The following is a 15,095-nucleotide window of genomic DNA, read 5'->3' as shown; positions in this document are numbered from 1 at the left end:
CCCCTATCATGATCAGGGCTGGTTTGTTCCATTTGACCTGTATTCATGACAGATGTGCATATTCTCCTGGCTCTGGCATTTAATAGAAATACACAATGAACTATGGGCAGCTGCTTTTATTCTGGAGCAGTAAGTTCATGTTAAAACAGCTTTGCTGTTTCATGTACATCTCAAACATATTTTTCTACGGTCATCACACAGACAAGAGACCCCCATAGGGATGGGACTAATTTATTAAATATTTGGCAGATGACAGAACATGGCTTCCAGTTTACAGATTTATATTAGACACGTTCCCAACATGTACAGAATCTTGTTTTTAACATTTGTTTATGGAACACCCACACAGACACGCACTCACACCCACCCACTCGTATGGATTTATTACACACACGCACACACACACACACACACACACTTACATACACTTGTAAATTTGAAATAGTACAGTCATTCCACAGCGGTCTCGAATCCCAAGGCAGATTTCTATGCAATACATGGAAGAAAAAGGTGTGATCCCTGCCAGCTCTGCTCGTGGCCACCAGACCGGATATGAATGAGCCTGGCTTTGTTTTACATCTAGTGATTGCAAGTTAGCAGGGTCTCTAAAGGAATTGGACATCCACTGAGCACACATATGCTGAAGTCTGTATGAGTTGCTGAAGCCAATTTTCTTCCTTTTATACATCACTGACATAGTAATTTTATGTGGAAAATAGCATGAGGGAGACCCACATCTGAGAGGACGCTGCTCCCAGTGCTAACTGCCCGTGCAGCCTACGCTGGCTGTGTCATGAAACTCCAGCTTCCGCTACCCAGGACTAACGGGGAATCCCATTCCCACCGCAAACATTCACCTCCCCAACAAACACCAGGTGATATTGGCTGATGAACCCATGAGTCCATCACAGAGCTGAAAGTTTAGCGAGGACCAAAACCCGGTATGGTTTGAACAGCGGTTCCCATCCCTTGTGCAATGCTGTGCAGGGAGCCGTGTCAGCTCTGGCTTTCCTCATGGAATCGCTGCTTTGGTAGGCCCCGGCCAGCAGCCGTTCTATAGACATTTCCATGGTAACTAACAGCGCCTGTTGCTGTACTGCTTCCACACCCCACGGCGGGGCTCCCTCCACAGCAGGCCATGCAGGAGGGGGAAGCACTAATTCCTTCCCTTGGAACGGCAACAGTTTTGCCCAGCTCGAGAATGGTTTTCTTTTTAAACCTGTAGTAAGATGCACTTCATAAAACCAAAGGAATTTTCCTTCCCTAGTTAAACAGCACAACGTACGAGCCTCCGCGGGTTACTTGGAACATTTTACGGCTGGCTGAGGTGAGCTGAGCGGACAAGGTGGTGCTCAAAGCGCACACAAACCTGTGTGTTCTCTCCCATCGCCAGGAAGGACGAGACATCTGGGCCAGCCGAACCAGGGGACGGTGGGGGCTGATCTATATTTCTGCCCACACACATCATTCTGGGAACCAATCTTTGTAAACTGCACGCACGTGGCGGGGGGGAGATGAAGGCAAGAGCGGGACCCGGAGGACCTGGAGTGTCTGCCGCACCCCTGGGATCAGGCTGGACGGTAGACAGGAACTGTGGTGATTGGGCCAGGGCCAGGAGCAGCTACCCCTGGTGGCTGGCGAGAGACACGAACCTCTGGGACCTCCCTTCCCAGTCTGTAGCTGGCCGCCCTCCTCTGCCCCCCTGCACCGAGTCTTACCCCCCATGCAGAGCGCCCATCCTGCTCCCCCCTGCAATCCCTCCACCCCCCCAAAGCAAGCTTCCGCCACCTGTGGGAGGCGTAATCTCCTAGCCACATCTGAGCCAGTTACAATCCTCAGACCAAGCGACAATGAATTGGGAGGCTTAGTCGCAGCTGTTGTCTTTATGCTGCAGTTCTGCACTGTGGACATACCTTCCGGTCACCTTCGCTGCACCTGCTTACACATAGCATAGTCCTTAGTCTGCACTATTCCATCCAGTGTCTGAGCCTTCATTGGAGACAGCCTCTTCTTTAATAAGTCACCCCAGTATCCATGGAAAACACAAGAATTGGGGGCATAGCCCCACAGCCTGCAAGAAAGTTTCAGCCCCAAGAGCATGTTCAAGCATCCCTTACAAACAGAACAGAGCAGGGATAAACTGTACTTTATCTGTACGGCACTTTGGAGGGGTCATTTCTTAGAGAACTGAAGTAGGCCAGACTGCAGAAGTGACATGCACTTGGGTGCAGATGGGGAGCCCAAGGCCCCACCACACGCAGAGGTTGCCATAGGGCTGCTGTTGCCATCCTATGGCAATGCATTGTGAAGACAAGAATGGGTCCATTTGCCCCCCTTCCACACAACAAAACCCCTTCACTGTTTTGTACAGTATTTGCTCAAAAAAACAGGCCCTTTTCCCAGTGAAAACAAGGCTATTTAAAAAAAAAAATAGGACGCATTGAGCAGAGATGGCTGCAAAATATGAATTTTTGGCCGTTTCCAGTGTGAAAACAGGCATTTTGGTCAAAGCTCACCAAGACGTGAAATAGGAGGAGGTTGCAAAACAAACAGCCAACATTTCCACACCAAACGTCACTGAGACACCGTCACCAGTTATTCAGCTTCACTGGAGACAGACAATGATTTCTGTCAAACTCCTCTCTTCTCCTGAGTACCTAGCCAGCGTCTAGCCAGAGCCAGGGCGATACTGCACGTTAACGAGCAATGTGGCTTTGCACAATGGGCCTGATCAAAGCCTACTGAAGGCAATGCAAAGCCTCCTGTTGACTTCAATGGGCTTTGTATCAGGCCCTGTATCTTTGGCTCGTGACTCTGATGTTATTACACATCCTGGAAAAAACGTACAGGAACATGGGCAGAAAAAGCTCCACATCTGAAGGAAAAAAGGAAACATCTCTTTGAAGCCTTTTTTTCCAATGGCAGCCTTTTGAAGCTGCTCAGGGGTGTGGAATGTCTGAAGGCGTCCCAGAAGAGATGGGCCAGAGGGCAGAGTGCGGGTGATACCTGCTTTACTGCAGTTTATTACATCAGTATCAATGCCACATCTATGTGGCATGCTAGAGTTCTATAGGGTATCTATATTACACACAGGATCAGAATTAGCTCTGTTACATGGCTACTACTCCACTGACCTGGGGCTGAGTCGTTCTGGTGTAGTGGAGCAGAACATCACCCAGGCTCCAAAGGTTCAATTTTGTGTCCAGTGAAGACTAGCACAGATGGGTGGGAAAGCGCTGTTTTCGCTGACAGGTTAGAAACAGACTTAATAAAGTGTGCGGGCATGTGTGCCTAGAGTGGGGTAAAGTAACGCCAGAGAAGCCAGCCCAATAAAATATATTAAAGCCTGGCCGGGAAGGTTGAGCCCAGGGGCTTTAAGGCAGTTATTGCAAGGCAAACAATAGTTTCTAAGCAGAGTTTCCAACGTTAACATGTGTGAGTTATTTTCTTCCAGACAATGTCATGTCATGTCACCACAGCAAGTGCTCTGCATTGGGGAGTGAGGAGCTGTCCCAGACGTCACGGCACGTCACACAGGAATTACGCTGTGCTCACCAAGGGTTGTCCACACGGCAAGTTACTGCATGGCAAGCCAGGGTGTGAATCTATAGCACTCCAGCTTGCTGTGGGCACTGCTCCAGCACAGGACTTTCACTGCACTGAAGCCATGTTCCCGAGTGAGGTAAGCTGGTGGGCGGTAGATTCACACCCTGGCTTGCCGCATAGTAACTTGCCGTGCATACAAGACCTGACATCAGTTATCTCACTATGACATGCTGCAGGGGTTCCTAAAAGCTCTGGGCAATGGTACCCGTTTAGTCACATTCAAAGCTTGGCTGTACCGGTCTGTGCCTTCCTCCTTCCCCCGAGCTTGTGCTGCTCTTGCCATCAGGAAACGGGCATTTGGAGCAGTCTCAGCTCCATGGCAGAGTGAAGGGAGAACAAAGTGGCTGGAAGGTGGCTTGGAGGTGCTCCCCAAAGGTATTCGTACTGAGTACCAATGGGCGGGAAGCAGAGCTCCAGTTCCACCCAAAGACAGGTCACGACAGCCGGCAACGTCACAAGGTCGCTCTGCAGCCCCCTCACCAGGTTCTCTTTGGGAATTGCTGGCGAGCGCTCCCTAGCAGCACTATGGCAACAGGATAAGGCTGGATGGCAACCTTGTTCTTGACTCAGGGCAAATGGCAGAGTGAAGCTCTCGGGAGCGTACCAGGTTAACGAGGACAAATGTAACTGAAGTTTAGGCCTTAATGATCACCTATGGGGAAATGGCCTTGGAGTTTGTAAATGACCCATCGGCTCTCTGTTCCCTGACATTTAATTCCCCAGTTCACCATTCCTACTTGCAGGGTGTATTAACATTGTAAGGTGCTTGGGGAAAAAAACTTTTTTCCCCAGCGACTCTAGCATGAGAGTGACACACAAATGGCTTCTGTGCAAGAGGTGGTCAGGTAAACCCATGTCATCCTCTCGGTATCACATCAGGTAAGACAGGCTTACAGTATCACTGACAAGCAACCTGCAGACCCCCTCATTACAATAATATGAAGCATTTGCTGACCACTTTGTAGACTCAAATATATGGCACTGTGGGTGAGGTAATCCAGAACCCTGGCACACAGGGTCACATTAATATACACAGACGATGCACTGTCTCTGGCTGTAAAAGCCCATTGAGCCTGTCAAGAGTTATATGAACAAAAAGCAGATGCCACAGCTTTCTGCAGAAATGCTACGTTTCACTGCACAGTGGAACTTGCCTATTCAATCACAGAGTTCAGCGTAAAGAGAAGAGTAAGCAAACTCTCTAATAGTCTGATACAGAAAAGGCTGTCACAGGTTCCTTAGCTGAGCTTACAACAGGCTAAGACATGATCATAGTATTGTAACGCCTGTGCGCACGTGAAATTAGCTTCCTGGAACTTTGATAGAGGAAATGCTCCTCCTTTTATAGTAGGCAGCAAACAACAAAACTAACAAAGTGCATTTGGTCCTGGTGGTGCTGCTCTGTGCTGTGAAATCGCTATTCCATTGCAGGGGGGTTACAACGACCTCTCACTATCTATAATCTGTGATCAAAGTACCTGACTGTCCTTCGGGATGGAGAGTGCTATAGAAACGTAGCATCACCATCATCATACTACAGTTATCTCTGCTCCCAACTCACAGACACTGGGGCCTTATCTGCACTAGGATATCTCCCACCACAGTTACCACTGGTTCAGCTCTACTGGTGAGAGCCCCAGTGTAGAGAAGGTGGTGGCAACCACTGCTGTTTTAACCACTGTCATATAGATCTCTTACAGTGTAGACAGCCTATAGGGACAGATATTCCCTTTCTTCTAGGGAGAAGTGTCTTCACCTCCAAGAGCTGCAAAACCGAGCAGATACAGTGGAAGTTTTAGCCTCTAAATATTAGACTAATGGTGGCAACAAAAGTGAGGCGTTGGAAAATGAATAAACAGGAAAAACATAAAAAAAGAATGAGCAGCTATTTGGTTGGTCCATGTAGCTTGCTTTCACATTGTAATCATGGGGCAGAAAAGCTGCAATATGCACGGTTGTTGTAGCCATGCCGGTCCCAGGATATGGTGGGTGTGGTACTAACTTGAAAGCTGGTCTCTCTCCCCAACAGAAGTTGGTCCAATAAAAGATATCCCCTCCCCAATCTTGTCTCTCTAGAAAAGCTGTAAATCATAGTCACTGGCTGATGTACAGCGTCTCCCCTTCCACTGTAATTCTGACCCAGATTAGTGGCATTTAGGGGAGAAAAATTTATGTTTTCATTCGGAACGTCCAAAAGGCAAAAACTTTCATCTACTCCTCTCCTAGATGTACTGTACCACATAAGGCCTATTTCCAGTTCATCTTCAGCATCCCCCAAGGCCTATTCTAGTTCACAATTCATATTTCCTTCCACACAGATTTCTGCACACAGCTTTGGCTGTGGTTATTGAAGTTAAATGTCAAGAGGACCTTTGCCTGTCTGAAAGCAGGCTTGGTGGGTGAGACATAGCAATCCCAGGTACTGTTGCTGGTCCATTCACAGCTGGAGCAATGGAAACTTATCTGAAGCCAGCATTTTACTAACCAGACCTTGGGCATCAGGGTGGTAAGTAGGGGAAGAAGTGCATGAAAATCAAGGACAAAAAAGAGGGCCCACAGTGAAGATACGATGAAGCCACAGTCACAATGTCTCTAACCACCGATGGCCTCCTGTCTATACCGGCAGGTCCTTGAGCCAGCCACTAGCAAAACTTTCATCCTTTAAAATTCCAGAACACACATCCCCTTCTTGCATCTGTACAGCCGCAACCAGAGTAACGTCTGGGTAATGATTCAGCTAATCATACTGAAAACGTGTACAAAGACAGCCACAAACCCTTCCAAGTGTGTGGTGTTTGGCAGGCTAAAGCTAACACACTGAACCAGGTTATCCTCACTTTTCTTTCCTTCTTGACAGCTCATTCACAATATTTATATTTGACTAAACCTGTGGCCACCATGCATGTTTATTTTCTCTCCCCCAAAGAGTTATAGGCACCTAACGAGCACTTTCCTCCAAGAACCAACCTTGCATCTCGGATGAGACAGGGAGAAAAGCTGAGGGGTGGTTTCAGGGTTTATCACTCCGTTCCATTCATCGCCCTTGATAAATATTTATAGATGCATTAGGGCACTCAGCTCTTCTGCTAAAAATAACATTCCTAAGCACCAAGAAAAAATAAAATAAAATAAAATAAAATCACTAGTGATTGGAACTGATTACAATGTTTTCTATGTAGCTACAAAACTAGAGAGTCTAGCAAGGATCCAGGTAGTGGTGAGTTTCAAACCTCCGACTATACAACTTTGTTATTTCTCCTTAAATTTAAATAAAAATATACTTGCTTCTTGCAAATGAATGTGCAGGCACTAATCTGAACCTAGCAGTGGTCATTCCTGAATTCCCCTGCTTGCCAAGAACCATTCAAGTAATTTTTAACAGAGTCTAAAAGAAAAATACACAGAGTTGGGAATCCCCAGGAGGCATCTCATCCAAGTTTTATGATCCTAATTACAGCCATTCCCCCCTCCTTGCTCTGCATTCCTCTACTCTTGGCATGCCCTGTCATTTACTCTCAGAATGACATGCAGTATCAAACACTATGGCAACCAAACATTAATAGACAGAGTGGTATTTTTAGAAAGTGTGTGTTTTTAAAGGATCTGTACTCAGAGTTCCCTTTGTATTACACACAGGAAAACTCAAATGGTTTAAAATCCAGTTTACATGCACATCCAAAGTCAACGGTCATGAGTGAAACCACCAGCGCATGATGAGATGACACTGCTCAGGTAGGAAATCAGAAGAGATCAGTGCACTTTACAAGAGAACAGTTTTCTTTTGAAACCTCCCACAAAAACGCTTTGTTGAATTTTTGATGGGGCATTGTCCGATTAGCATTGGCAAACACCTATGAAAATAGTACATGCAATAGTCTCAGAGGAAAATGCCCAGAGGGAAAGCCCTTCAGTCAGTTAAAAGAAAGCTCCTTTCCCTTCCCTTACAGCAGGTGGTTGGTTGTGATCTTTCACAGTTGCACAATGGTGTATGTATCGGCTGAAACATGCCTCTTCCAAAGGATGTGGAGACTTCGTTAGAACATGAGCTCGCTTCATAACCCTCTGTGCCTGTGCCATTGGAAACACACACGACAGTTAGCGAGAAACACTTTCCATATGGAGAGCATAGTTCAAACTTGTGCATATGTTGTAAGGAAATGACAGTTACTTACCAGTAACTGGAGTTCTGCACATTCGCACTCATGGGATCAGGGCTTCTATACTGTGAGCTTCCAGAATCTTTTGGCAAGCAGTGTCTGTTGGGGCCGCTCACCCCCACCCCTGGAAGTGGGTCCAACCACTCTTCAGTTCCCTCCTAGTACCAGAATTCCTGCTCTAGGACTCTGATGAACTGGGGAAACTGGAGTGGGGAGTGTGAATTCTCCAGTCAACGGTGCCAGGTCCTCAGTACCACACTAGGTCAGAGTCAACATGTGCTGGATCCTTGGCACTGGACTTAGCTGACCAGGACAGACCCAGAGACCTGCCATCTATGCCAGTCAGACAGCCCGTGTGGAGAGCATCTCTCCAAAGTCACTGCTGGACTTACAGCAAGCAGCCTTAGACAACAGCCCTAAGAGCAGTCCCTGTCAGCAAGGGGGCGAGGCAGCTCTCCAGACTCTGAAGGGCCTGAGGTTGCCGTTGCATGAACCTTCCTCCTCTGTTTTACGCAAAGCCTGACTAACTGCCAATCTAACTGCAAACAGAAACAGCCCCCAAGAGGCAGAAAGAAGAAAAAACAACAAGGGAATCGTCGAGGACACTGGGTGGGATTGGAGCCCACTGCACCTTGTGTGGCCAGACAGAATGGAACTGGACTGACACCCTCAGGAGCCTTCGCAAGGGGCGGGGAACAGCGACAACTCCGCTCACCAGAAGATTCCAGAAGCTCATGGCATAAGTACTTTGATCGCACACATGGGAATGTGCAGAGGCCACTTGAAGGAGAACAACTAGATTTTAAAGGCGACTTGTAAGTTATTCTTCTTTAAAAAGGGCTTGGGTCCTTTTTTGAGCCATCATGAGGGACACAGAAGGCCTGGAAGGGGGCTGGTTGGTATGTTTTTATTTGTTTTTTAATTTAGCAATGCCAGGAATGTCAGCTCTGGTCCTTCCCAGGTTTGCTGGAAGACCTGTTGGGGGCTGCAAAGGATTGTTAGCGTTCAACTTTACATGGATGGTTGAAGGTGCTGAATCTTTAACAGAGATGTTCTTCTCTCCAAAATGGTAGCCAATCATTGTAAGTAATTAGGTATTAACAAAAACAAACAAAGTGTTTTTAACCAGTCTGGTTAACAATCCCCTCCCCTCTCCACTTTCAGTCTTGTGATAACATGTCACTGACTCTCCAGTTACCAGACACATTCCGAGGCTAAACGGGAGCTGAATTTCTAATGTAAAAACAACCCTCCCCCTCCCCAGAATCCTCCGCCACTTTCAGGCTGCCTTTATCCATACAAAAAACAAACAAACCCCCCAAAACGCATAAGCCCCATTTCTTTCCCTTTGCAAGTCACCTTAGATGACAATGTTGGTTTTGCAGTGTGGAGTGAGAAACTTGTTTCACACAGCCCACTTAACAGCTGTTAATGCGTCAGGCCCACTATGTAGATGGGCTGAGTTTGAACTGCTAACTTAGAAGACAAAGTCTGTGTATCTCCCACCCACTTCTCAGAGCTATAGTCCTCTGACCTGGTGTGGCCCAGAAACAGAAACCTGGAAATGAAAGACTGCACGTTCCATTCCCAGTCCCTGAGCTAACCACTTCTGGATTATGATTTGTGCTCCCCAAGTGGTGTTTCTCCCCTCTCCTGACTGAACGTGGTGAAAGATCACCTTTGGTGGGTATGCCAAACATCATGTGACCGGATCAGCACAGAAACCTGAGCCAATGCCTCCTACAGGCTTTTCACATGGGGGGAAGATAAAGATTTTATTCCTGTTTTTCAGGGGCATTATTAACACAGGGTCCAGTCTTTACTGTTACTGTTATCGCATCCTTCCCCGCCACCTGTGGTGTCCTTTTATAAGATAGATTGTGAGCTCGCTGGGTTAGGAACTGTATTTTTACTGCATGTTTGTACAGGTAACTAGAGCAATGGGTCCTGTTGCCTGACCTAAGCCTCTAAGTGCTACCACAGCACAAACAGTAGGAGAATAATGATACTAAACCTGCTCTCACTGAGGTTTATAGAAGTTTTCCCACTAATTTAAATGGAATCATGATTGGGTCTTTAGAATGAAAACCTGACACTTTACAGAGGATGTGCAGTAACAGATCAATGGGGAATATTCTCCATTTTGTACATGAATATAAATAAGGAAAAGGACAATGATGTCAGGTTATGAGTGAGTCAGTCATATCCATTACAGCAGCAGGAATGGAGCAGGGTCTTAGGGAAGAAGAAAGATCCCCATACTTACTTGAATTACTGTGCAGTCTGGGTTCTTCCATCTAACCTGTAACACATGGGGGGAAAAATTTATAAGGCAGGTAACTGACTGCAACAAAATGAAAAAAAACCCAGCCAATGTTGCTCTGATAGGGCACCTCTCATCCCAGGAATGCAAACAACTTTACAAACAATGAATGACAATGACAATGACAATGAATAAAGACTCACAAACTCCTGTGGGGCATGGAAGGTAAAGAACAGTGACTTACCTTATAGTAACTGTCTTTCTTCAAGATGCGCTGTCTACATGGTTTCCACTCTAGTCGCTCCCCATGCACAAGAGATCACATTGTTTTGGCTGGCAGTGTCCATTGGGGCCATACCTGCACCCTAGATGTCCTCATCCCCCCACCCGAGAGCATAAAGGGAAGAGCAGTCCCAAGAGGCGCTCAGTTACCTCGCCAATACAGAATCCCAGAGGAGTAGGACTCCATAGTAGCGGGGAAGGAGGGTAGGTTGTGGAATCTGTGTGAACACCACATCTTGGAGAACCAGTTATCAAAGGTAAGTAACCATTCTTTCTTCTTCGCATGATTGTAGACATGGATTCTACTTTTGGTGACTAACAAACAGTTATAAATCCATGGTACTCCCACATCTTGAATACTGCATGCAGACGTGGTCGCCCCATCTCAAAAAAGATATACTGGAATTGGAAAAGCTTCAGAAAAGGGCAACAAAAATGATAAGTGGTATGGAATGGCTTCCATATGAGGAGCAATTAATAAGTCTGGGACTTTTCATCTTGGAAAAGAGACGACTAAGGGTGGATACGATAGAAGTCTATAAAATCATGACTGCTCTGGAGAAAGTGAATAAGGAAGTGTTATTTACTCCTTCTCATAGAACTAGGGGTCACCAAATGAAATTAATAGGCAGCAGGTTTAAAACAAACAAAATAAGTGTTTTTTTCACACAGTCAATCTGTGGAACTCCTTGCCAGAGGATGTTGTGAAGGCCAAGACTATAACAGGGTTAAAAAAAAGAACCAGATACATTCATGGAGGATAGGTCCATCAATGGCTATTAGCCAGGATGGGCAGGGATGATGTCCCTAGCCTCTGTTGACCAGAAGCTGGGAATGAGAGACAGGGGATGGGTCACTTGATGATTCCCTGTTCTGTTCATTCCCTCTGGGGCACCTGGCATTTGCCACTGTCGGAAGACTGGATACTGGGCTAGATGAACCTTTGATCTGACCCAGTATGGTCGTTTTTATGTTCTTGTGTACTGTTTGCTTGGAGGTGGGTAATAGGAGTCCTACTTAACCAGTGACTTCAGGACAGCCCTCCTAGTGTGGACATCCAATTTGCAAGTCTCTACCAAAGAACAGCATCTTGGGAATGTAGAACTGAGATACATGTAGCTGCCCTATAGATTTCAGAAATAGGGACATTCTTCAAACAGGCAACAGAGGCTGCCTGAGCTCTAGGGGAATGAGCTCCAACGTGAGGAGGTTGCTCTAACTTGGCTAACTCGTAACATGTTCTTATACATGTGGAGACCTATTTAGAGAATTTCTGAGAGGATACTGCCTTATATCCTATCTGCAAAGGCCACGAAGTGGCAAAGTCTAGGTGTGCTCCTAAATGACTTCATCTTGTTAAGTTAGTACAATTAGTACGATAATGCCCTTACTACTATTTCATGATGTTTAGCTTCCCCTGGAATTGAGTGAGTGTTGGGGAATAAAAATGGGATATGAATAAATTGGTTCATGTGGTACTCCAAAATACCTCAGGCAGGAACATGGGATGAGGCCTGAGGGTGACCCTCTCCTTATGAAACATGATATAAGATGGACCCACCACAAGGTTCTCTCCCCTACCCTTCGAGCTGGTGTAAAAGCTATTTTAAAAGGTAGCCTTCATTGGTAAGTGGTGTAGGGAACAGTTTACTAAGGGCTCAAACAGGAGACATAAGAACGTAAGAATAGCCATATTGGGTCAGACCGAAGGTCCATCCAGCCCAGTAATCTTGTCTTTTGACGGTGGCTAATGCCGGGTGCTTCAGAGGGACCAATCATCCCTGCTAATACTATATTGAGGTCCCAAGAGAGGGTTCCGAAACTGGGAAAAAAACATGAAAAAGGCTTTAAGGAACTTTGCCACTGTAGGGTGGGAAAATATAGCGTGTCCCTGGATAGGAGGCTCATGTGCAGAGACTGCTGCTAGCTGTATCCTTAGGGTGCTGAGAGAAAGTCCAGATTGTTAGGGCTAGTAGATAGTCCAGTCATGCTGAAATGGGTGATGTCAAGGGAGACAGGTGATGCTGAGGTGCCCAGATAGAAACCTCCTCCGCTCAGCTTTCTGTCAGTCTGACTGAGGCTTTCCTGCTTTGGAGCAGAATGTTCTGAACATCAGCTAAAGAACTTCCTTTGCTAGAGGTCATCCAACCAGCATCTAAGCTTTCAGATGTCATGATGCTAGGTCTGCATGCAGACTCTGACTCTCGTTCTGTGAGACTATGTTGGGCACAGCAGGCAAGGTGGATTGGAGTCTGCGTTGAGAGGTTCATCAGATCTGAGTACCAGAACAGCCTGCCCCATGGGGAGGCTATCATGATCCTAAATCCTGCATCCTGCCTCAGTTTCCTCAGGAACCTTGGTATCACTGGGACTGAGGGAAAGGCATACTTCAGTCCAACTGTTGAGGGAATGAAAGAAACATCTGACAGGGAGCCCAGACTGATTAATCAACTCATCGACCATTAGATCATCCAGTCTGATCTCCTACATATCACAGACCATTACATTTCATTCAGTTACCGCTCTATGGAGCCCAATCATTTGTGCTGACTAACGCATATATTTCTGAAAGGTAACCAGTCTTGATCTGAGGAAATCAAGAGATGGAGAATCTACCATTTCCTTTGGTAGTTTGTTCCAATGGTTAAATCACTTTCCCTGTTACAAATTTGTGCCTGATTTCTAATTTGAATTTGTCTGGTTTCAGCTTCCAGCAATGGCTTCTTGTTTATGCCTTTCTCTGCTAAATTAAAGATCTCTTTAGTACCTGGGATTTGCTCCCCAGGACGGTACTCAGACACTGTAATCAAGCTACTTCTCAATCTTCTTTATCAAAGCTAAACAGATTGCGCTATTGAAGTCTCTCACTTTCTCCAGCCCTCATTGCTGATAAAATGTATAGATGAGACAGAAATTGGGGGAGTGGTCATGAGGACATGGGCAGGGCAGTCCTACAGAGCAAACCAGATCGCTTGGTAAGCTCCGCTAATTCAAACAAAATGAATTTTAAAACAGCCAAATGCAAAGTTATACACCTAGGAACAAGGAAATCACAGATTCATAGATTCCAAGGCCAGAAGGAACCATTGCATGGAGGAATTTCAAAGGGAGTTGGCTCATGTCAGAAACTAAATTTAGTAATTTGGGTAAAGGGATAGCGGATCCTTTAGAAAAATATCCAGTCTTGATTTTAAAATTGCCAGTGATGGAGAATCCACCATGACCCTTGGCAATTGTTCCAATGGTTAATTAGTCTCATTGTTAAAAATTTACACTTTATTTCCAGTCTGAATTTATCTAGCTTCAACTTCCAGCCACTGGATCACGTTAGACCTTTCTCTGCTAGACTGAAAAGCCCATTAATAAATATTTGTTCCCCATGGAGATACTTACCCCAGACTGTAATCAAGTCACCTGTGATGGGGGATACAAATCCCATACTGGGCCCAAGGGGGTTAAAAAACAATAGTGGGCCCAGGTAGACCCCCCCCCCAGCCTGCCGAGCATGTTCTGATTGGAGGAGCAGATTAAAAGGGGCTCAGAAGCACAGGCAGAGGGTGTTGGGCAGGTTATAGGAGAGAGGACTCGTTCTCCAGGCAGCCAGACAAAAGGTTGTGCCTGAGAGGGGACCACAGAGGGGTCAGGCCCACAGGTGGAGCCCTCTCTAACCAACCCCTTTGAGAACCTGCAGGGCCCTGTCCCTTTGGATTTTTGTTGTTTTGAGACTGACTGTTAGGACTACAGGGGCCCGCCCCAAACTGAAGGGACCCACTGGTGGGAAGTAGCCCAAGGAAGTGGACTTGGACTCACTGCAGGGAGGACCCTCTGGTGTTGCTTCCCGCTGGGGCCCATGGGAGAGGGAGGGCCTGGGTTCCCCAACCACGCCACCTTAAGGGCTGAGGCCCAGATGCAGGTGGAAAGCAAAAGATCCCCTCCTTACAGTCAGGAACAGGTATCACTGCCAACCTGACCATAGGGGCAAGGGCCAGAAGTTGGGTGTGCTAACCACTAGGATGGCTGCTCCTCTGAGCCCCCATCGAACATGCTTAACCTTCTCTTCGTTGGCACAAACGCAGGCCATGCTTACAGAACTGGGGACTGTACCCTGGAAAGCAATGACTCTGAAAAGGATTTAGGAGCCACAGTGGACGAGCAACACAACATGAGCTCCAATGTGATGATATAAAAAGAAGCGCTAATGCAATCCTCAGGGGAGTAGTATACGGTAGCAGCAGTGAGGTGATTTCCCCTCTCTTTATGGCGTTAGTGAGACCCATGCTGGAATACTCCATCCAGTTCTGGTGCCCACATTTTAAAAAGGAGGTTGAAAAATAGGAGAGTGCAAAAATGATCTGAGGGATGGAGAAAATGCCTTCCAGTGAGAGACTTAAAGAGCTCAAGCTAATTAACTTCTCCAAAAGGAGACTGAGGTGACTTGATGACAGTGTATATGGATCTTCATTGGGAGAAAATATCGGGCATTAAAGGGCTCTTTACCCAAATGGAGAAAGGCACACGAAGAACCAGTGGCCCTGTTTTATGTAGCCCAGGAGCCTGGGGTGGAATCTCAGCTCTGTGAGTGCCCCTGGAGAGAAACTATGGGAGGACTGGGGTTTAGCTGCATCTTTCCTTTCGGTGTCAAGGAGGCTTGCATCAAGCAGTCCAGGAGGAACAATTCTAGGCAGACTTCTCTAGCTTTAGGAGTTTGTTTTGAGTAGGAGCAACATATGGACCACTGCTCAGGGGCATGTCCCTCCCCAAGACAAAACAGGCATTGGGAGTGCCTG

The 15,095-nt window shown here is 46.6% G+C and overlaps 1 protein-coding gene across 6 annotated transcripts in view; it reads right to left on the bottom strand.

The window, feature by feature from the left end:
• Positions 1-215: 215 nt before the first annotated feature.
• Positions 216-15,095, bottom strand: part of DTNB (dystrobrevin beta) — a 350,654-nt gene continuing 335,774 nt past the window's right edge. For all 6 annotated transcript variants that reach the window (XM_054022674.1, XM_054022675.1, XM_054022676.1 and 3 more), the window contains 2 exons: positions 10,030-10,065; positions 216-7,674 (listed from right to left, as the gene is read on the bottom strand). In XM_054022674.1, coding sequence (XP_053878649.1) covers positions 10,061-10,065 — 5 coding nt within the window. In that variant the 3' untranslated portion in view covers positions 216-7,674; positions 10,030-10,060. The remainder of the gene's footprint in view (positions 7,675-10,029; positions 10,066-15,095) is intronic.

This window comes from Malaclemys terrapin, chromosome 3 (genome assembly GCF_027887155.1).
Source record: "Malaclemys terrapin pileata isolate rMalTer1 chromosome 3, rMalTer1.hap1, whole genome shotgun sequence".
NCBI lineage: Eukaryota > Metazoa > Chordata > Testudines > Emydidae > Malaclemys > Malaclemys terrapin.
This window is presented reverse-complemented; position numbering and strand designations above follow the sequence as displayed.